The 23,115-nt window shown below is 40.4% G+C and overlaps 2 protein-coding genes across 4 annotated transcripts; both read left to right on the forward strand.

The window, feature by feature from the left end:
• The first annotated feature begins 14,200 nt into the window (after positions 1-14,200).
• Positions 14,201-22,643, forward strand: LOC147461745 (uncharacterized). 3 transcript variants are annotated; one of them, XR_015187632.1, is made up of 2 exons: positions 14,201-14,489; positions 16,580-17,279. XR_015187632.1 is itself a non-coding variant. In XM_086509204.1 (2 exons), the coding sequence occupies exon 2, from the start codon at positions 20,818-20,820 to the stop codon at positions 22,633-22,635; it is 1,818 nt and encodes a 605-aa protein (XP_086365330.1). In that variant the 5' UTR covers positions 14,220-14,489; positions 19,166-20,817; the 3' UTR covers positions 22,636-22,643. The 3 variants fall into 3 exon arrangements, 2 of the variants coding, with proteins under 2 accessions (XP_086365330.1, XP_086365331.1); XM_086509204.1 differs by lacking the exon at positions 16,580-17,279 and adding an exon at positions 19,166-22,643 and having other exon boundaries at positions 14,220-14,489; XM_086509205.1 differs by lacking the exon at positions 16,580-17,279 and adding an exon at positions 19,166-20,818 and having other exon boundaries at positions 14,226-14,489.
• LOC147461746 (uncharacterized) lies at positions 14,487-15,899 on the forward strand. The gene has a single exon (XM_086509206.1). The coding sequence runs from the start codon at positions 14,600-14,602 to the stop codon at positions 15,425-15,427; it is 828 nt and encodes a 275-aa protein (XP_086365332.1). The 5' UTR covers positions 14,487-14,599; the 3' UTR covers positions 15,428-15,899.
• Positions 22,644-23,115: the final 472 nt, after the last annotated feature.

Genomic DNA, 23,115 nt, shown 5'->3' on the forward strand with positions numbered 1-23,115 from the left:
TGTATGTGTGTGTGTATATATATATATATATATATATATATATATATATATATATATTATATGTATATGTATATGTATGTGTGTGTATATATATATATATATATATATATATATATATATATATATATATATAATATGTATATGTATATGTATGTATATATATATATGTGTGTGTGTATATACACACACACACTATATATATATATATATATATATATATATATATATATATATATATATATATATATATATATATATATATATATATATATATATATATATATATATATATATATATATATATAATATGTATATGTATATGTATGTATATATATATATGTGTGTGTGTATATACACACACACACTATATATATATATATATATATATATATATATATATATATATATATATATATATATATATATATATATATATATATATATATATATATATATATATATATATATATATATATATATATATATATATAGATAGATAGATAGATAGAGAGAGAGAGAGAGAGAGAGAGAGAGAGAGAGAGAGAGAGAGAGAGAGAGATTGGTCTACCTTGATCTAGCAATGCTTGGTAGATGTGTCAAGATAAAGGTGTGTCAAGATAAAGGTGGGTTACGAGTGTTCTAAACAAGCCTCAAATAGACTCATCTATGCAAATTTTACATTTCCCATTTCTGCAACATAGTGAGCCTTAAAATTTTCATTACTTTAGTTGTGTAGATTTTCTAATCTAAATTATAAAAGTTAATTTAACAAAAGGAAGGGTGTCTATTGATTGCTAAATAATACTTAATTTTAGATAAGCTCAAAAAATGGTCTTTTGAAATAATGATGTTTAAGGGGTCAAATAACATATGAAGTTAAGAGTGTGGTATAAAACCAACATTTTGGCCAAAATTAAAGAGAAGTTTTTTTCCTAGATTATTTTTTCCTTCGACTACTTAAAACAACCAATATTCAATCATTAAGCTATAGAAGGATTGTTCGAAGCCTCTTCATTAGTATGTTCACTCCCAACATTACCATATCACGGCCCTTGGGATTTGATGCAGCAAACATGAGCTAGATAGGCACGGGAATAAGCCCAAATTTTTATGAAAAAGCTTTCACCTTCTCACAAGGCAAAGCCTTTCTGAAAATTTTAGGAGGGTTATTCTTTTTTCTTTTTTGCAAAACTCACAATTTGTGGGTGTATTGTAGTAAACACAACATAAAAATTACAAAATAGCCTCAAGCTCAGGTCGGACCTTGAGGTGCTAAAGATTACAACATGGATGTTCAATGCCTCTCACCAAGGCTGACCTATAGTGCTAGGCTCTTACTTCTCCCAAGCTGACAACATGGCATGGGTAGCCCTAGACCAGTCTCTCGAGTCTTGCTTTCTTCCGAGCCTATAGAACATAACTCTGTTTTCTTGTAGAAGCTTGCCACATCAAGGTCTCCCTCAAACACACGGTGGTTCCTCGCTTGCCATATATGGTGAGACACGAAGTATCTGATAGTTTGAGTGCATATAAGAACAATAAGGCTACCCATCTTCTTGCCACCAAGAACAAACTCAGTCTTGAAGAACCTGATTTGCCATGTCCTTTGGATCTACTTGCATATTTTCCTTGCTAGGCCTCTGATTGCCTAGCGTTCCATGAAAAGGAGGGCCAAATCTTCAATAACTATCCTGCATCCTAAGCAACAATCAGACCCAATGCCTCTTTCGTGGATTTTACGCTCGTTAGTAGAGCACCCCACATCACCTTCCACAAAAATATCTTCATAAACTGCGGTCACTTTGACTTCTAGATATTCTCCACGACTTCTTCCCACCGATCTTGAGGCCAATGCCTCTTCCATGATAGTTGCCTTTAGAATGGAATTTCTAGAAGAGACTACTTCCAATCCATCTCCATATGAAACCTAGGAGATTGAGATACCGGATCCACCATCCTACCACCCTATATATAGGCCGACTCCTAGCCCTAGCCATAATTCGGATCCTTAGTCCACACTGGTCCAGTCCGAGACCTTCGCTCAGGTCCCCGACCTCCTAGGTCGAGCCTTGCTCCTTAGGATCCTTGTGTTGACATTACTCCCCCCTTGGAGAAGTGTTTTCCTCCTCGAAAACAAGAGTGGTGATACACTAATGTGTTCCATAGTGGCATCCTTCACGGATCCATCTGTTCATTTGAGTGGAACATGGTTCAACAAGAGATTCAATGAAATCATGAATAACATCCTGATTTTCCACCTTGTTGTCCCTTTGCAACCATCTTGGTGTAACCGGCTCATGTATAGCATAGCATGTAGACTCCATTTAGAACTTACTTGAGTATGCTAAACGAGTTATCACAACTAAGATGTACCCGAAAGAGTACCTCTTTTCACTTTCCATGAAAGTAACTTGCTGACGTAACTCATCAACCAAAAGTCTAAGTTCTTGACTTGTTATCGTTTCTTATCAGTAAACAACCCCACCATAATTAGTGTTCTAGGTCGAGAACTTGAATTCTACATGAAGCTCCAACTAGAGCAATAAATGCTTACTAATTGGATTGCTTGGTGCTAACATACTCACTTCTCATATACTTTAGCACAAAATTACACTTTGTAATCTACCTAATCTGCCTATTCCCTTGGATACTGATAGTATTGCGGTGTGTTTCCCCACGGTTTACATACATTCTTCCAAAATGACTGGTAAACGGGGATCATAATGTCGTACTATATTGTTGAGGAATCAACAATGACATGCATAACCATCTTGGTTAACTTGAAAGATCCATAAGTACCCAAACCAAGCCATGACCTCTATTGGTGATTGGTAGATCCAAAGTAATCTCATAGAGATACTGAACATAGAGTGCAAAATACTTCATAAGCAACGAATGTGATGAGTATGCATGCCGCTCCAAATCAGTCTTTGCTAAACACTTGGGCTCATAACACCTAGTGTGCATGCATTTAGCAAAAATAGATCCGAACCTGCATATCCATGCTCATACTTGCCAATGCTTATGGAAAATGTGATGCTCCTAGCACACATTAAAGAGGAGTGTAAATAGTTAAATACTTTCTACTTCAATCATTTGCAAGCCTTGCTGAAATGTGTGAACCATAATAGAAGGTGAAACATTAATCACTTCTAGGTACAAACAATGAAACTTTTTCATTAACAACACATAGCCTTGCTATATGCATAAACAACCATCCGTTGATGTTGTTTAGCAACACTTGTAACCTTAACAAGTCGTTCAGTGTATCCGACAATTTTCTGCCACTAAAATTATTCCTGATACGTCGTGTTGAAAATGGTCAAGAAAACGGATTTGACCAACACCTAGGGACTTCATCATGACACATAATTCATATGACAGGCGCCAGTGTCAGTCCCAGAGACTCATATTCTCCACATGTGAAATATGTCTCATCTAACAATGTTTGAGAAAAGAACATCCTTCAAGTACGAGATGTACTTGTATGTGGAGGTAATTGCAAAAACTCCACGATGTGAGTAGGAGGGTGAGAGATACCCCTCCCCAGGGGTCTATGCACAAAATATACAATTTACACTTTTAATACAATTTTCAATATACATCAGAGTTGCGGAAGCATTTGCATAGGGGAGGAGTTCTCAGCGCCCGACCAAGCATGGAGTTTAGGCCATGAGCCGGACTGCATCCAAAGGTACTTAGCGAGTAGTGCTACCACTGAATGGGTGTTATGATTGAAAGGGTAATCAAGAAAAATATAACATTGTGGAGGGTGAATATATGTGTACACCGCGTTGTGGGAAGAGAGAGAGAGAGAGAGAGAGAGAGAGAGAGAGAGAGAGAGAGGGTGAAATAGAGTGCACAAAGACATGAGAAAATGACAACAAAAAATCTTTAAATGCCCCGTCTAAATGAAACAGGCAACCATGTATTAATGCAATGACAAAATTTGGATATATTATAACATCAAAATTTTTATGAAAAAATAACTAGTAGAGCATCGTACCTTGTGTAGGGATCGACCGGTCCACCCATCCACATCCGCTCTACCATGGACATCACTTCGCCGGGGAGAACCCTACTTGAGCCAGACATAGGTTGAGGCCGCTTCGCCTCCCTCCATGAACCTGAGCTCTGAAAGGATCCCAAGTACCAGTAGGTGGTAGAGTATCAACACCAACCATACCAGTTTAGGCGCCACACCTCTTCGATGCCCAAAACCAGGTGTTTACGCAAAGCCAAGGCAAATACCCGATGCATTAGCTGTGTAGGTTATTCAACCCCGGCACAAATCGTATAGATGAGCCTAAAAAAAAGAATATGACCTAGGCAACACCCCCGATCCAGCAAAGCCCCAGGTCAACGACCCTTTAGTCTAAGGCTAACCATTGTAGGTGATCCTAATCTTGTAGCGATGCTGCCAGGAGAAACATAACACATGAGTTCAATCACAATAGCACTTCCCATATGCACAAACAATCTTTTCCAAGCAATAAGATTGTACAGGGTCTCGACCCTCACCTGCCTACCATAAACCATCTAGATCACTTCATGATCCAATCCCAAAACCATAAACCATAATCCAGTCATATCACACGGGTGAGCACTCCACCCAACTCGGGTGAGGCACGACCAATCTTGCATAACCACTTTAGAATATAGCATGGCTGCAAAAATTTCGGCAGCAGAACCAAATCCAAAAAAAAACCATGAGCCACACCGGATTCCACCATAAAATCACAACCATAATCCATGAGGGATCCTCATCTTTTAACCACCGATCATAATCACACTGAACCAACTCTCACACTTGGAGTTTGACATAACCCCTGCAATCAATTGGAGTCCATACACATGTGACTCTTAAAACGTGATTCTTTCATGCATAAAAAGAGTCCGACCAACAACTACTCATGATATAAAAATCCAATTTTTACAACATCCAACTATGCAAAGTTGATCACATCAATCCATAAGTCTCCATACATCATATGATAACATTCCATCACCATAAACATGATGCAAAACAGCTGTGACCTTAAGGTTAACCATAAACCATAACTTCACACATATGCAATAAACAACTTTGTGGCATTTTCGGGAGCATGCAAAACATGCAAATGAAATTATTTGACCTCAAACCAATGCAACAAGCTCAGATCCATAATATAGACTAGCACTCTATCACATCATTTCACCCATATTGTACTCACATAACAAACGGTAACCCAAAAAGAAAGCCACTTTAATCATATCTACTTATGCGGTTCGGGATGTCTAACCATATACCTTCACATAAGTTTATGGACATCTAATAACTGAAATCAACTAACCAAAACAAACTATAGATCATACATAAACAACTCGATTAACTCACAACGTCATGTGGTACCCCCCTAGGTAGCAACCCTACACGTCTAGATAAAACTGGTTATGGAACGATTAATAATCCGCATTCCCGAGGTGATAACGGAGATCTAAATACATATATCATCAAGTTTCATCAAGATCTTCAATTGGTTAAGTGGGTTTGCCCATCCGGTGAATCTATATATTGGTTCTCCAAGGAGCCTGGAGTCAAAAAATTGGTTGTGCAGTGGGCAGCAAGCTGTTTTTTGACCATATCTCTTAGCTCATGTGTGTTTTTCATATGACATCAAAGAGAGAAAATGTTCTAAATGATGTGTTTTATCTGCATTATAAAGGGTTCGGGTTACTTCATATTGGCTTGTGAATAATGACCAAAACAGTGTTCCTACCCCTCTATGACGTGAAAGGAAAGGCGCTTTTTATGCACGCACATGATCATAAACACATCATGTACATAAATCAGTGTGCTAAACATGATGAAATAATCATGGGGCAACTTCATACATCTCGGTTAATCCATACATGCACTCGTATACAAAAAACAATCACTGAGAAGGTGACTACTTAGAAAAACGACATAGAGAGAGAGAGATGATAATGGCTATGGAGTTTAGGGATTCTCACCGTGCTTTAGAATCTATTAGGAGCTGTTGAAAAGCTTCTTGCTTTGCCGCAAGAGAGCGGTGATGAGAGCTATGTAGAGGTATCTGCCACGAAAGCTTTCGGAGAGCGCGTACACCGTGAAACGAGAGAGAAGATAGTAAGTAAGTAGAGAGAGAGTATCCCGGTGATGAAGAGCTTATGGGGATGGTGATGAAGAGCTTGCACCACTCCATATAATAGGTACATATAGCCTTGCGGTAGTAGATGCAACAGATGGCACTGAAAATTGAGGCTTGCAGGTGAATTTATAGACTATATGTTAATAGATACGTATAGCCTTGCGGTAGTAGACGCAACAGATGGCACTAAAAACTGAGGCTTGCAGGTGAATTTATAGGCTATACGTATAATAGATATGTATAGCCTTCGGTAGTAGACGCAACAGACGGCATTGAAAACTAAGGCTTGCAGGTGAATTTATAGGCTCTGCAGCTGGCTGGAGTAGCTTCCAAGGAAATTTTTAGCGCTAGTTTTTTGGTCCAGGAATAGCTAACATTATATCAATGAATTTGGGAATTTCCCAATTCCCACTTTCAAAATGAATTTAAGATTTGATCACATGGCGAAATCTTAGCCAATTTTTTGAGAGTATGGCTTGAAAAATATTTTCAAGTACTACCTTGTGGAAGGAGTTGGACTTTAAAAAAAGTTTGAGATTTGTCCATATGGACAAATCTTTAAGACATTGGTGATTCCCAAATTGTCTCTAAAGTCTCAAACTCTCTAATATGGTGTTAGCTCCTTCTTTTTGGCAACTTTGCTAAAAACATGCCTTTGCTTTTGGTGGTTAACTTTCCCACTTACCATTCAATTTTTACAGCAAAATTGGCAACTAATGGAAACCGTACTGCTAGACTATGCCGTACCATAATGTCCCGACATAATTATGACTTTCCTGTGTACTATCCCGACGTATTTATGGCATCGCTTTTTATAAAAATAATTCTCGTAAAAATCTTGTTTGGTCCCGTTTTCGCTCCGGGTGACCATTTTTAAATCCTACGGAGACTAAAATTAATAGTTTTATGTTTAGATTATCATAAAAAGCACATTGCTTTTCAAAATTACCAAAAAGCACGAAAAGCTAGAAATAGCACAAAAAAAAATAAATCTAAAATTGATTCAGAGGTTCCCCTTCCCCTCGTCCACTAGAATAAGAAAGCGGACTCGCTTTTCACTAAAAAGCACTAACATTCGTGAAAAGCTCAAAATAGTGTGAAAAGCACTCAAAAAACAAATTTTTATAAAATTGAACTATAGCTTCCCTGGGACACGTAGATCAAGGATCCGACCTTGCTTTTTGCGGAAAAAAACACCTAAAAGCATCAAAAGCATGAAAAAACTAAAAGTAGTGAATTTTTTCAAAACTGAACCAAACGTCCGTCTAACCTACTTGAACATGGAACGACCTTTCTTTTTACTTTAGAACCTTCCAATACTGTCAATCAAGTATCTTAAGTCAAAATTTGGCAAAAAGATATTGAATGTTATTTTTCTCATTTTTAAAAGAGACCCAAAAATTGGGGATCTTATAGAGGGACCCTCATTATCCTTACTCCACACTAGCTAAACAGAATTCCTTGAGTTCCTAAACCATGTTGTAACCAATGTGACAACATGTGCCAAATCAAACCCTACAAGTAGGTCTATAACTACGTAAAATGTGGAAACTTATTTTGGACACTACAACCCAAATTTCTTGGCTCTTACATGACCTTTTCATCTCTCTTAAGAGCAAAAAATGGATGAAAAAATAGAAGTTTATGCATCCTACGTGGCAAAGTAAAATAAAAAAATCAAAAATCATATGCGTACCTGGAGGTTGAACCTAAAATTGCCGCCTGCAAATACCTAGGACACTAATTAAAAATTAGTGAAATGCAAGTAGTATTGCACATGTAAACTTTTGTGTTGCCTTTACAATCCAAACCCCTTGGTTAGACTTTTGTAGGGAAACTACTCAAATAGCAGTCGACCCTTGGAATGTATCCTTGACCCCCCTTGAGTTTACCCTTGTTACTTCGGAAGCTTAAAATTGTCCACTACCCCTTGGCAGTTGGTGAATTCTTTCTTTGAAAGCACAAGTTTGAAGGTTCCAAGAATTGACCATCAACACTGAATAAGTGATTTAGTAATCACAAGCTCAGTCTTACCCCAAAACTGTATGCATATAGACACTCTTAGTGCTAAAGATAAAATAGGAGATCCACTCGAGTTGGAATTGTGTTCAAAAGTAGATCTTTTCTAGACCCGAAAATCCATAATCTCGGGTTTTTGTGAATAGCCGTGCTATCTGAAATGCTTGCTTCATCTATACACCTTGGTAGAGATAATCATTTACGAGTTTGAGACTTTCAAAAACTCAACTTGATCTTCACACTCAAAGTGTGTAGTGCTAAAATAATGCCCCAAAAATCGCTAACGGAAAGACTCTTGCTTGCCCATTAGAATCGATGGGTACTCAACTGAATAGAATTGTTCAAGCTTGAAAGCAATCATTGATGGATTAAAATCAGATGGCTCTTAGCTCTTCATGTTACTATATTGACATAGAAAGACTTCAATAAAATCATGCATAGTTTCACCTTTCCCATAGAGAATTAGGAAATGGGGGGGGGAGAGAGAGAGAGAGAGAGAGAGAGAGAGAGAGAGAGAGAGAGAGAGAGAGAGAGCATGCAACAAGCCATGCAAGGCCATCTTTCCCCTTCCTCCATGGCTCTCCTCCCCTGAGCTTTGTTACTAATATGAGACCTAGGAGACTGAGATGCCGGATCCACCACCCTATATATAGGCCAGCTTCTAGCCCTTGCCATAATTCGGATCCCCAGTCCATAACGGTCCAATCCGAGCCCCTAGCTCAGGTCCTTGACCCCTAGGGCGAGCCTTGCTCCTTAGGATCCTTGTCCTATTAAAACGTCAAACTTTCACTCAGGTCATGAGGTACTACATATCCATCACTAACCATGTATGCTAAAAAAAGCAATTGATTGTGTGTGTATATAATGTGACAGTCCGCATAGAGTGTTATGAGCACGTCGCGAGCTAGAAGAGAGCAAGAGGAGGCACTCCCAATATACAAGACCTTGAAACTTGATTGCAACACTTAATCTTGATTACAAGACTTAATACTTGTTAAAAAGACTTGATTACAAAACTTGGATTACAAAGCTTGACTTACAAGGCAAGACTTGATTACAAGAACAAGACTTGAACAAAAGACAAGAACTAAAAGAGGACTTACGTTGCAGGAGCCTCACAACTAAAGTTGGCAAAACTGAAGGTCTTGTAACCCAAAACCTCTATCTATATCAAGGACTAAAGAGGTTAGACCCTTCTAGGTTCTTCCTTCTAAAGATGTTGAGAACCTTCTAGGTTCTTTCTTCGAGAACCTTCTAGTAATGATGTAGGAAATGACATAAGCGATGATGCAAGCCATCTTCTAGAACCTCCAGAAGTTTCCTCAATTTTCTAGAATTCTCCACACCATTCTTCTCGAATATTTTATAACCTTCTAGAATCTTCTAGTGCTTTCTCAAGAAGATTGACCCTCAAGCATCCATGACATTACCCCCCCCCCCCCCCAACATCTAGCGATGCGTTCCACAAGGAGCAATGGTGTTTGCATCAAGTGTGTTTGGTTTCCATGGATGTTGTCGGTGGAACTCCCGAATTTTGAGGGGTGTTTTGATTCCCATGTTCTCTCACTAGCATCATATCCTTTCCAGTATACAAGATATTGCGGCCTACCTCGTAAAATTCAATAATCAAGTACTTTCTTGACTTCATATTCTTCTTGCCCATCGATCTTAATTGGAGGTGGGGGTTGTTGGGTTCTTCAAAGAATGTTGGATGTGTGAAAAGGCTCTAGAACTGAGACATGAAAGACTAGATGAATCTTCATGGATTGGGGTAGTTGAGGGCGATAGGTGACTAGATTGACTTGTGCTAGAATCTTGAATGGTCCAATCTACTTGTAATCTAGCTTTTGGCAAGGACGAGAGGAGTGTAGATCATGATGTAGAAGCTATACTTTATTTCCCACTTTGTATGTTGGGTGTAACATCCGATGTTGGTCTGCATTACTCTTGTATTTCTCTTGAGCTTCTTTTATGTGCATCATCAAATGCTCATGAATTTTGGATAATTATTGAGCAAGGTTTACAACAATTGGGTTCTTCACTTGATGATTTTCATGGATATCCATTTTGGGATGTTGACCATGGGTGGCAAAGAATGGGGTGTGGTGAATAGAAGCATGTATAGTGTTATTGTAAGAAAACTCTACCAATGGTAGTAGATCTATCCCATTATCTTGATGATAATTGATTACACAGTGTACATATTGCTCGAGGACTTAATTTACTCTCTTTGTTTGTCCATCACTTTGCGGGTGATTGGCTGATGAGAGGTTTATGAGTACTCCTAGTAACTTGAAAAAGATGTTCCAAAATCTAGAGATGAATTATGGGCCTTGATTGCAAACAATGTCATCAGGTAAGCCATGACAACGATAGATATATAGTTGTAAAAAGAGTTGGTGATGCCTTCTCCGGTGATGGTTTTGGTGGTTGGAATGAAGTGTGCCATCTTTTTAAACAGGTCCACGACCACTAGAATGGAGTCAGATCCCTGTGAGAGGGTAGCTCCACAATGAAATCCATGGATATGGATGACCATGGCTTGCTTGGAATAGGCTAGGGATGAAGTAATCCCTGAGGACGATGACGAGGGGCCTTAGATCTATTGCAAGTGCCACAAGTTCCCACATACTCGTTGACAAGTTTCCACATTTGAGGCCACCAATAGTCACTTGATACAAGATCGATTGTCTTATTTACCCCAAAATATCATACTGTTTGGAAGGTCGTGCCTCTTTTGGAGTATTTCCAAGCGCGTTGAGCCTCGCAGAATATAGAGGAGACCTTTATAGTAAATCAACCCATCAATTTCTTGAAAGTCCTCATTAGCACTTCCTTGCCCCTGTAGCTGCCTTTTGAAATTATGAGTAAGAGGGTACTTGGCAGTTTGATTATTCACTTGGACGAGAAAAGTAGAATCTTCTGGAGCCTTGCATTTGGTTGCGTTTAGCTTGAGCTAATTAGGTTTCAAGATTACTGACTCTTGTTGATCAAATGCTACATCTCCTTCTTTAGATGCAAGGAAGGACCTTCTGGATAAGGAATCTGGATTACCTTGTTGATGACCAGGCCTATAGGAAATAATGAAGTCAAATCTTGGTAAGATACCACTCAATCTTGTTTGGCGACAATTCAAGACATGGGACCACATGAAGTACTCCACATTCTTGTGATCTGTATAGACTGCGATCTTATGTGGAGCTCCTTCAAGTAGGTGACACGAGGTTTCAAATGAGTCAATAATTGCCATAAGCTCTTTGTCATGGATTGCAGGTAAGAACTTCTGAGAGTGGAAAGCCACTGGATGTACTCGACTATCATCACCTACTTGGGATAGATTGGCTCTAAGAGCAAAATTTGAAACGTGTATCTCTAGGATGAAAGGTTTTGTAGGATATGCATGAATCAGAATTCGTGTGGTTGTGAAGGCTATCTTTTAGAGTTTGAAAAGATTTCTCAGCCTTGGAATCCCAAGCAAACTTTCCCTTCCTTGTTTATCTTGTCAATGGACTCACAATCTTGGAGTAGTTCTTGATAAAGATACGATAGAAATTTGCAATCTTAAGAAGCATTGGACATCTTTCATCGACATGGGTGTCTCCCAATCAAGAGTGGTTTGCACCTTTTTATACTCCATGGAGATCCCTTCTCAAAAATAACATACCCCACAAACTCCACTTTTGATTGATGAAACAAGCACTTCTCTAGGTTTCTCTCTCAAAGTTTATTCAAGACTATTCATACATGCTGCTCATGCTCCTCTTGACTCTTAGAAAATATCAAGATATTATCAAGATAGATTACCACAAGATCATGCAGATGCTCAATGAAGATATCATTCATTAGGTGTTGAAAAAAGATTGGAGCATTTGTGAGGCCAAATGACATGACAAAATATTCAAAGTGGCCATACCTCATGCGGAAAGTTGTTTCCCATTCATCGGCTTCTTTTATCTTGACAAGATTGTAGGCACCATGGAGGTCTATTTCTCTGAAAATCTTTGCTTTTCCAAGTTGCTCAATAAGATTTGAGAGGGGATAGCAATTCTTGATGGTGATCTTGTTAAGACGCCTATAATCCATACACATTCGAAGGGATCCATCTTTCTTCCTAACAAATAGTATTGGATCCCCTATTGGAGATTTTGAATGGTGTATGAATCTATCAATGTAGTTCTTTCAATTCATCTTGTATATTGGACCAAAAGGGGCTTGAGTCCCTTTTTGCAACTCTATAGCATAATCATAGGGCCTATGCTCTGGTAGTATATTTGCATTCTTCTTCTCAAAAACATCTTTATGATCTTGATATTCAGGGGGCAATGCTTCCATGAATTTTTTTGTTGGTGTGTCAATTGGCATTGCATTATCAAGAAAGTCCCTTTTTGCAACTCTATAGCACAATCATAGGGCCTATGCTCTAGTAGTATATTTGCATTCTTCTTCTCAAAAACATCTTTATGATCTTGATATTCAGAGGGCAATGCTTCCATGAATTTTTTTGTTGGTGTGTCAATTGGCATTACATTATCAAGAAAGTCCCTTTTTGCAACTCTATAGCACAATCATAGGGCCTATGCTCTGGTAGTATATTTACATTCTTCTTCTCAAAAACATCTTTATGATCTTGATATTCAGGGGGCAATGCTTCCATGAATTTTTTTGTTGGTGTGTCAATTGGCATTGCATTATCAAGAAAGTTGGATTCTTTCTTGTTGCACGCATGAAGACCTTGGCTCCAATGTATATAGGCTTTGTATGCTTTCTTTTGTCCATTTGACCTTGTCTTGGCTCAATATTTCAATCCCTCCAATCAATGCTAAAATTGTGTAACTCGAGCCATGGTAGACCAATAACAATTGGACTACTTAGACATTGTATGATATTGAATGTAATCCTTGAAACATGATCCTTTAATGTTACTTCTATGGGGCGAGTTTTGTACATGGCATCCCCTGAAACACGAGGACGATCGTTGATTACTTCTGTGATTATTGGAATAGACTTTTCACAAGTGGTATGCCTTATTCTTTTGAAAATTCTTTGTCCAATAAGCATGCCATTGCGCCTAGATCCAGTAATGCTTCATAATCCATTTTCCTATCTGGCATACGCATCTTGACTGGTAGCATAAAACTTGAAGTGGGATCAACGGGTAGATAGAGACCTTCTTTTACTTGGTTTTTGTCCAACCGCCTGGTCACTACAGGGGTTGGATGTCCATGTTTCTCGAAAATGTTGAGACTATTGCACCATGACCTTTCATCCTTCTCTTCTTTGGACGACATTGAGCAATGTGTCCAAGCTCTCCACAATACATACATAGGTTGTTGATGCGTCGCCTTCACATGCTTACATAAATACATGTGTATGTATGTATGTAAGTATATATACGTGTATGTGGGGCATGTTAGCACATTTATTTAGGCTTCAAATGGCACTCTATACTAGATAGAGTATCACACACTAGTCTTGATTGCGCACATGTATGGCCGCTTCAAGGGGACATTAATGTTGCAATGTGACGGTGCAAATATCAAGGCCGACGGATGGTCCATTAGTAAACTTGTACATATAAAAGGAAATTTGGCTCATTGCTTGGTGTATCTATGTTCCCACTGCAGTGTAAAAAATGCACATGTGGGGTGCTTTGCCTTTGGAGGTGACTTGGGGGGACTCCCACATAGGAGGGGGTAATCGTAATGAAGTCCCCCTCCCCCCGTCCCTCCTTTATATCCCTTCTCTTACGTCCCATCCTTTCTTCTGTGAAGGTTTAAGAGTAGTCAAAGCAATAGTCAAACCCTCACTCTATTACGATTACCCCCATTCGTGTGGGTGTACGCCGCACGTGTTGAGGCTTAGCATTCCGCCTCGAGTTGGCACGTGGTGTTATTTATCCCACAACAAGCCTCAACACTATAACAAGTGTGCATGGGCCAAAAGATTCTCTGAACCGGGGACCTCATGAAAAGGCACAGTTAACCTTTGCTTGGGGATAGCTTCTACGGGAATACCTAGAGATCAATACTTGAGAACTTGGAAAGCTTCTTTTAACTATGCCATCTTTGAACGCTGACTCAACAAAATATCTCGAGTGCTGTGCACTTTTGATTAGACCACGGCGAAGGCTTATGAAGGGCACGTGGATTCCTGTGGTTGGGTCACGTAGGACGCGTGTCAGGTTGTGGCTGCGCAACGAGAGCTTCATATCTGGCTCTAGCTGTGCAAAACAGTGCAGAGTCGAGAGACAGACAGCAGGAGCTCATCTCACAGGATTTATATGCCATCACAGATTTGCAGATAACCTTAAACCCACGGGTAAACACACTCTCTCCCCCTCTCTCTGTTCCCTTCATTAAATTTGTTCATATAAATTGTTAGCACCAAAACTCAGCTTCTCCTCCTCAATCCCCTTCCCCTCAGCTCCCATGGTAGCCTTCCTTCCCCATTCCCGCAACATGCACATCGACCGGAGAAAAACCTCCGACCCCGCCGTCCCCCTTGCCTTCGCAGAGCTCCTCCCCCATCCCTTCCCTCACCCTTGGATAGATCACAGAGCTCAGAGCCATAGCAATGGCCATGCTGCTTGCAAAACTGACTCCAAATTAGGCCTCCATTCTGCAAGTAGGAAGTTCAAAGGCATCCGGCAGCGTAGCTGGGGCAAATGGGTTGCCGAAATCCGAGAGCCCAACAAGCGCTCCCGCATCTGGCTTGGCTCTTATGAAACGCCGGAGATGGCAGCTCTCGCATACGATGCCGCTATGCTGTGCTTGCGGGGGCCGCAAGCACCTTCTTTCAATTTCCCCAATTCTCTGCCTTCCCTTCCCTCACCTGCCCCTTCCTCTCCTAAGGAGATACAGCAAATAGCTTCGCTGGCTGCAGCAAGTGCACGGCCTCCGCCCATTCCGCGGAGCAGCACGCCGCTGTCTCCTGCTCCGCACACCTTGGTTTTCAAGGATCCCCCCTTCCCTGATGACATCGGCTGGAGTCCTTCGGACAAATGTGAGCAAAGGGAAAAGTTGCAGAACAGTAGACAAGCACCTTGTATGTCAAAGACAGCCTCCTCTCTGAGCTATCAACATCTAGACTCAGGCTTTTCAACCAATTGTGCATTGGTCTCTTTTCCTTGCGAGCTGGACCGATGTTTTCGTAACCACGTAATGCCGTCTCTTGACGACGTGCTGCAGTGGCTTCCTGACATCACCTCCTCCCCTTCCCTGTCACCATCCTCAGTTTCAGACCCCAACTCATTCTAGGGAGGTAGGGAGAGCTGTCTCGAGCGAAGGCCGAGGAGCGTCGCGTAATACAAACTCTCTGTCAATTGTTAGTGAAATCTGTGTAGAGCATAGTGCCAATAGAAGGATCCCCATAGCTGAGTGAAGAAGTGAGCTGAAATCAAACATTTAGTGACCCCTAAACCCTAAATTTTGCTAGTTTTTGGCTCAATTAGATGTAGACCCACATCTTAATAGGATTTAGATCCACATCTCAAACCAAACCTTCGCTTGCGACACGTGGACGCGAGCATGCTGTTCTGTAAATTAGTGCTTATAGCCAGTGGATTATCTACCTAGGCGCCATTGCAAAATGGTCACACATTCATTCATGGGAAGCTCCTATTTCTTGCTTACCCATTTCCTAAATGTCGTACAGCATATTTTATTTGACATCCTGTCATAGTTAATTTATTTGATCGATTCATTTTAAAGAAAAGCTGAATTTTGAGCCTGCCTTTTCACTGTTCATTTCTGGTTAAGTGTGTGTGTGTGTGTGTGTGTGTGTGTGTGAGAGAGAGAGAGAGAGAGAGAGAGAGAGAAGGGAGGCAGGGAGGTCGGGGCGGGGGGAGGTCAGATATGACCTATGAGACCGACAACAAAACATTACAAGTGCTTCGTGTGAGAGAGAGAGAGAGAGAAGGGAGGGAGGGAGGGAGGGAGGGCGGGGCGGGGCGGGGCGGATATGACCTATGAGACCGAGAACAAAACATTACAAGTGCTTCGTCGAGTGAAGACTGTGCGATACATATCAGTTAAGGATCAAGGGTCCGTCGAGGGGAGAGAGAGAGAGAGAGAGAGAGAGAGAGAGAGAGAGAGAGAGAGTCATGGGAATGCATATGAGCTTGAGCATGAGCCAAGGAGGAGTCAAGCATACATTTTATGTGAAGTATTGACTCAATGGATTTTTTTATTTTTTATTTTTAGTTCTAGTTTGTGAAAGGATTTTTTTTTTCATTTAAGAGCCTCATATGGGTCCATTTCGTAAATTTGGTTTAATATAAGTTCATTTTATTAAATTAATTTAGAATGGTTATATTTTTAGGAAGTGCGTATTAACGTTGACATTTTGAACGAGCAATAAACCACCCTTCTAAGGCACAAGAAGATTTAGAAAATTTATTTTTCATGTAGGAAATCGGAGTCTTTTTCAGTGTCTTTCATGCAATGCATAACATCATGAGTTTGTGCTCGAGAGGCACCACATACCTATCTAGGTACGATTGGGGGCAGCAGACTACCAGCCCCCAATCGGTCCCCTGCCCCCAATCGTACATGTGGTGCCTCCCTCACATAAGCTCATGATATTCAAGTAAAGTCACAATGTGGGAATTATTGTGACAATTTACCAAAAACTTCTTGTGAGGCCCATGACACAAGCACTCACCTAAAAATGGTGCAAAAATCTTGTGGGTCCACTGTAGTAGAATATCAAGCAGTGTATAACTCTCGGCCATCTTCACCTACTACGGTTATAATAGTCGTGTATTGACAAACTTGTGGTCGGTCCCAATGTGTTAGTACCCTCTATAATTGGTCATATCAAATGTCCCGAGGATCTATTGAAAATTTATAATATTTTTCCAAGACTTTGCTGGTATTTTGGAAAAATTATATGCATAACCTAATCTGGAAAGGTTTGTAGTTCTGCCAAATTGCAAACTTGTATTTCACAAGTATAAACCAAAACCTATTACGTACGTGTTAATACGTTTTTTTGGGAACATTAGTCCTATCAACATTTGAGATAGAGGTCCCCAAACGGATTGTAGGTTCATAACCCCCGTTGGGTCATACTTTAGAGTGACACCTTGTACTCACCTGGTGTTCACGTTGCCAGGACTCTTGCCCTTGGGACACTCGAGTGCATCCTCCTCCTCGGGTCCCGAGGAAGAGGTTTGTAGTTGGTTGCTACGAGTTCTCTTCGTCGTTCCTAGCACGTGGTGCATCAATTATATGGCCATGGTGATGCCTACGCGTGGCGCTTGCTTGATGGTATGTGACCCTTGTCCGATCGTGTAACATGGCTAATATTTGGAAGGGATAAGCACCTCCCCCTGTAGGCCCTTTGGTGTGTCGGAACAAAAAAACATTAGAGATAGAGAGAAACCATGGTGTGTGTGTGCGTGCGCGCAGAGAACTCTCATTTCCCCCTCCCCATCCAAAAAAAAAAAGAACTATTCCAAAAGAAGGAAAAGCAGCCTCTCTTGATGTCGCTCAATCTTTCCAAGCCTTGTATAAATGCAATCAAAACTTCAATAACCAAGCGATACAAAAAAGATTATTAGCTGCTTGTATAAATGCAATCAAAACTTCAATAACCAAGCGATACAAAAAAGATTATTAGCTGCTTGGCTCTCTCTTTTTTAAAAGACTTGTAAGCATTTACAAACATTTACACAAAAACTTTGAGTGGGAGTATTTATTGTGAAATACTAAGTTAGTGTGGGATGTGGGTTGTATGATACATTGCTTAAAGAGTTTTAAATGTGGCCCACCCAAAGGGCAAAGGACATAATGTTAGGTTCCTTTTTGGCATGCTTAAGGAATGACCGTGTGGAAAAAAGAGGGGGAGGGGGAGGCGGGGGGGGGGGGAGTGACCCATGCATTGCTTTGGTGAAAGAAATATCGTCTCTATTCTCATAGGGATATCTTCTTTTCCAAGTGGAACACTACCAATGCTCTCTTTCTACATGTATAGTTTATTGCATTTCTACAAGCTATGCATGATACAAACTCTTCACAAATTCTAACAACATGAATATATGTAAAATGCCTCACATTCTTTGATACCAAGCTTAGGAGCTTCTCATAGACATTACTTTTCCTGACATGCTAGCCCTTGCTCAACAAACGTAGAAGTGCTCCACTTCTATGGGGAGGGGGAGGGGGAGGGGGAGCGGGAGCGGGAGGGGGAAAGGAGTCCTCCTTTTGATCTATCTTGGTCTAACAGTGCTACCATGCTTGATTATACATATCAAATAAGTTAGCATGGTGTGAAGAGATGAAAGTTAAGAGAAATTAATGTAATTGTAAAACTTTGTTTGAACACAAATGGTTTCAACAACGTGAGCAAAATTGGATTTAATGTCTCTCCTTCACTCTCTCACTTGCTTCTATTCTTGTGTCTTTCTTGTGCACCCGGCATAGTAGTAGTGCACATCATTGCCTCCTAACTTATTGGGAAGAATGTATTTTTCCTTGGTTACCTAAGGTTGGCAAAAGTGCCACCAAGTTCAAAAGTACAAACTTAGTTAGTGAGCAAGTTTTTTGAAGACTTAAGGCCTAAATTAATACTCTATAATAATAAAAATATTCATTGTAAAGTGAAGTTGTGAAAAGATTAGTGCTCATACTTTCCAATGTACCAGGAGAGCTATCGAGGATGTGATTGATCCTTCCATCTATGTCGTTTTCTAGATACGCTTGCATCTCTATCTATATCGCCTGGTTTGCTTGCATCTCCATCTATGTTTTGTGCAGCTCTTGTCCATTGGGCTTTAAAAATTTATCCTCTCTCTCTCTCTCTCTCTCTCTCTCTCTCATTTTTTATCAAAATTCATAGAATTTATAGATTTTAGAATGTGGTATATAATTTAACTCTTAAAATTAGAAAGACAAAATATCCCAAAAACTTATAAAAGGTCTTTCAATTCCGTAGCTTCTCTTTCCATTTTGGATGTCAATGTTATGGTTAGTTTTTGTCATGGTTTTTTTCAGACATGTTACCCATTGCAAGGCATTTGTCTTGTTTCCTACTGGTGAAAAAGATTAGCGACCTTTTTAAAAATCTACTAGTAAAATGGCGCCGCCTTCGGCGGTGGCATGGCCCCTCTTACCCTCAAGCTCTTCACTCTTGACAAATTTCACAGAGCACTGCCCCGAAGCTCAGCTATCAACAGTCGGCCGCCTCTACTGAGTCCTCTCTCTCTCTCTCTCTTCGCGATCAATAGCTGGCCGCCTCTATTGAGTCTTCTCTCTCTCTCTCTCTCTCTATCTCTAAAGCTCTATGTCTCGCTCTCCCTCTTCCTCTCTCTCTCTCTCTCTCTCTCTCTCTAAAGCTCTCTGTCTCGCTCTCTCTCTCTCTCTAGATCTCTCTCTCTCTCTCTCTCTCTAGTCTCTAGAGGGTGAACGACACCTGTGCTGCCAGCGTTGCACGGACCACCCCGGACCGAGCCTTCGACGGCGGCATGGCTCCTCTTATCCTCAAGCTCTTCACTGACAAATTTCACAAAAGAAGATCAAAAAAATTACTCTCTTTTCTTGTTTCTTTCTTATCTCCCCAATCCCCCTCTCTCTCTCTCTCTCTCTCTCTCTCTACGCATTGATGTAAAGACAGAATTTTTCTGTGTAATGAAAGGCTTTGCTGTAACAGCATCTCAGAACTGAAAAAACTGTCAAAACTTTGCGTTTTTGTTGCCGACTTGAAGGCAATGTTAGACAAAACTCGCAAGGGTGGAAAAGCCACACTCGCCATGGAGAATGATACAAAATCTCCAAGGAATTTGGATGCTAATCCAACCACATCATCTACAACAACAGAAGCAATGATCATGGCTTACTTGATTTCGTTACAAGAAACCGTCAACAAGCAAGGTGAAGAGTTGCGTGCACTTGCAATGGAGAATGGTACTTTAAGAGTTCTCGTTGTGGAGAATGAGCACCTCAAGAAGGTTCTTGAAATGCAAACAACACGCTTGATGCATCTTGAGAATGAAGTTCAAGAATGTAAACGCTCTCTTGTGGACATGAATGTAGTGAAAGAGCGCTTGAGCAAAGTTGAGAGTGATCATGTATTAAAAGAGGAATTGATAGATACAATACGACATGATGTATGTGAGATGAGAAATGCATCCAAATCATGGGCTGATATATGTAAGGATAATGTGGTTTCTACATCTCTTATCACGCAAGCCGTTGTCCAAGCAAAGAATGTAGAGAATGTGGACACTCAAGAATTGCAAGAACGACAAAAACGCTCAAAGAACATCGTCATTCGTGGAATCAAGGAGGAAAGCATGGAAACACCCCAATCTCTTGCGGTTGCTATTGAAGAGTTTTTTGCTACACACTTTGGCATGTCAGGAATCATGGCTTATGGTGCACATCGAGTTGGAAAACAAGGAGTCCCTCGCTCGGGAGAAAGACCTATTGTATGTACCATGGCTGATGAGGTAAAGAGAAAGATCATCCTTGACAATGGTTGGATCTCCCTCAAAGGAACGGGTTGTAATGTATATGAGGATCGCACTCTTATGCAACAAAATGTACGTCGCAAAGCATACGAGGAAAGAAGCAAGAAGGTTAAGGTATCATCTCAAGAAGAAAAGTCACTTGAGGAGGATGCAAGTCCACCCAACAAATAAGGACACATGATCTATGAGACCAACTCACGCTTGCGAATAAGCTTTTGGAATTGTAACGGGTATCCATGGAATGCGGGAATTGGCATTGATGAGCTTACCAATGACTCCGATGTGATACTTCTTGTCGAAACATGGGAGCATGATGCGCAACGAATTCTTGGATTTGACAAATACGATGTACATTCTTTGATGTGGGCCAAAAATGCAAAGCAACGAAGAGGCCAAGGAGACGTAGCATGTATGACCAAAAAGGGTTTGAAAGATGTTTCCATTGTCAAAGAAGATAAGTATAAACGCTACTTATGGCTGAAAATCAGCCCACCAAATGGTCAAGTCATGTTTGTGGCCGATTGCTACATTCCTCACTATGACTCCAACTTTTATGCTCGCTTGAATATGGATAGAGATCAACCCTTTGTTGAACTAGAGGAAGACATTGCTCATTACAAGGATCAAGGTGAAGTCATTGTTTTTGGAGACATGAATGCTCACACAAATATGTTACAACACGACACACAACAAGTCGACATGCCGCATGTATCAAGAAGAGTGGATGACTCATACATGTATAATCGAAGTTCTAATGATGCAAAAGAAGTGGATCACTATGGAAAGTCACTTCTACATATGTGCAATAGTACCGGAATGCTCATTGCAAATGGTGTATCTCTATGGCAAGGCACCAATGCTTTTACATGTAGAAAGCACAATGGTGCTAGCGTGATTGACTATATGTTGTTCTCAGAAGCCACTCTAGAATGCATACAAAGCTTTACACTTGGTGAATGGAATCCGGAATCGGATCATAGGATGTTATGTATTGACCTCAAGTGTGGTAAACGGCCCGAGCATGTAGCCTCCAATCATGATGTGAATCATTTGTACCTACGTCTAGACTTCAAACGAGCACTTATATATGCTGATATGGTGGACCAAATGTTAAGCATGATAGAGCATCAAGGGAGCCCAACATTAGAATGCAAGTGGAAAGTTTTCAAAGAAGTAATTTTCTCTTGTGCGAAGGAATGCTTTTCGGTGAAACACATGTCTTGCAAAAGGTTTAAAAAGGGTAGCACCAAGAAGAAATGGTTTGACATGGAATGTAGTCAAGCCCGAAAACACTTGCTAAGATTGGATGCAATCAAAGACAAGGAAGTTTACTTGGAATGTTCACACACATACAAAGCACTTGTTCAAAAGAAGAGGAGAAGGTGGGAAGTCGAAAAACAACTTCTTTTAGCACAAGAGAAAGCACATGCATGTGGCAAGTTTTGGCAAAATCTAAAAGGCAAGCGCGTTGAGAGCTTTGGTGACTTGACTCTTGAGGATATGTATATGCATTGTAAGAACCTCTATGAGCAACCCAATGTTGATAAGATGGAGGGTTGTAGCTCCCTTCCATTTATGTCTCCCTTCTTTACCATTGAAGATGTATGCCGCGCGCTTGAGAAACTTGCTACTCGCAAGGCAGGTGACCTTCAAGGTGTCAAGGCTGAAATGATTAAATGGACAAGCAAGAAAACACGATATTGGATATGCGATATGTTTAACCTTGCACTTCAGTATGGCATGCCTCATGATTGGAGTGCAAATTGGATCAAACCTTTGCACAAAGGAGGAGATGTAAACAATGTGAACAACTATCGCACTATAATGGTTGGTTCTTTGATGGCAAAGTTATTTGGATGTATCATGGAGATGAAGATAAGTGAATGGGCTGAAAAGAATGCAAACGTGCGCTTGGCCAAGCAGGTTTTCGAAAGCATCATAGCACTATTGATCACCTTGTCACTCTTCGAGTTCTTATGGAAGCGTCTCGATTGAAAGGAAAAAAGTTGTATTGTTGCTTTGTGGATTTCAAGAAAGCTTTTGACATGGTACCGCGAGGAAATCTTTGGAGACGTATGCAAAGCCTTCAAGTGCCGAGAGAATTTATGCATGCAGTCTTTCGCATCTACCAAAAAGTGATATGTCGATTACGTATGGGAGATGGAATTTCAGAATTTTTTGCAAGCACTATTGGTGTCAAACAAGGATGCCCACTTTCCCCAACCCTCTTTGGGCTACTCATTGATGAATTGGAATACATGGTTCTTGATTTTATGCAGCAAGAAGGCATAGAAGAGGTTAAGATTGGAAATGCGGTGATCATGCTTTTGCTTTATGCCGATGATGTAGTGCTCTTGGCACATACCTTAGAAGATGCACAAAAGCTTATGAGTGTCTTGGAACGCTTTTGCCTACATAGCGGGCTGATCGTGAATGGATCCAAAACCAAGGTTATGCTTGTAAAGACCCTCAATG

Source organism: Adiantum capillus-veneris, chromosome 3 (genome assembly GCF_014529385.1).
Source record: "Adiantum capillus-veneris isolate H3 chromosome 3, ASM1452938v2, whole genome shotgun sequence".
NCBI classification, from domain to species: domain Eukaryota; kingdom Viridiplantae; phylum Streptophyta; class Polypodiopsida; order Polypodiales; family Pteridaceae; genus Adiantum; species Adiantum capillus-veneris.

Coding starts and splice junctions, on each gene's coding strand:
- LOC147461745 (XM_086509204.1), top strand. CDS start 20,818: ATGATCTATGAGACCAACTCACGCTTGCGAATAAGCTTTTGGAATTGT.
- LOC147461746 (XM_086509206.1), top strand. CDS start 14,600: ATGGTAGCCTTCCTTCCCCATTCCCGCAACATGCACATCGACCGGAGA.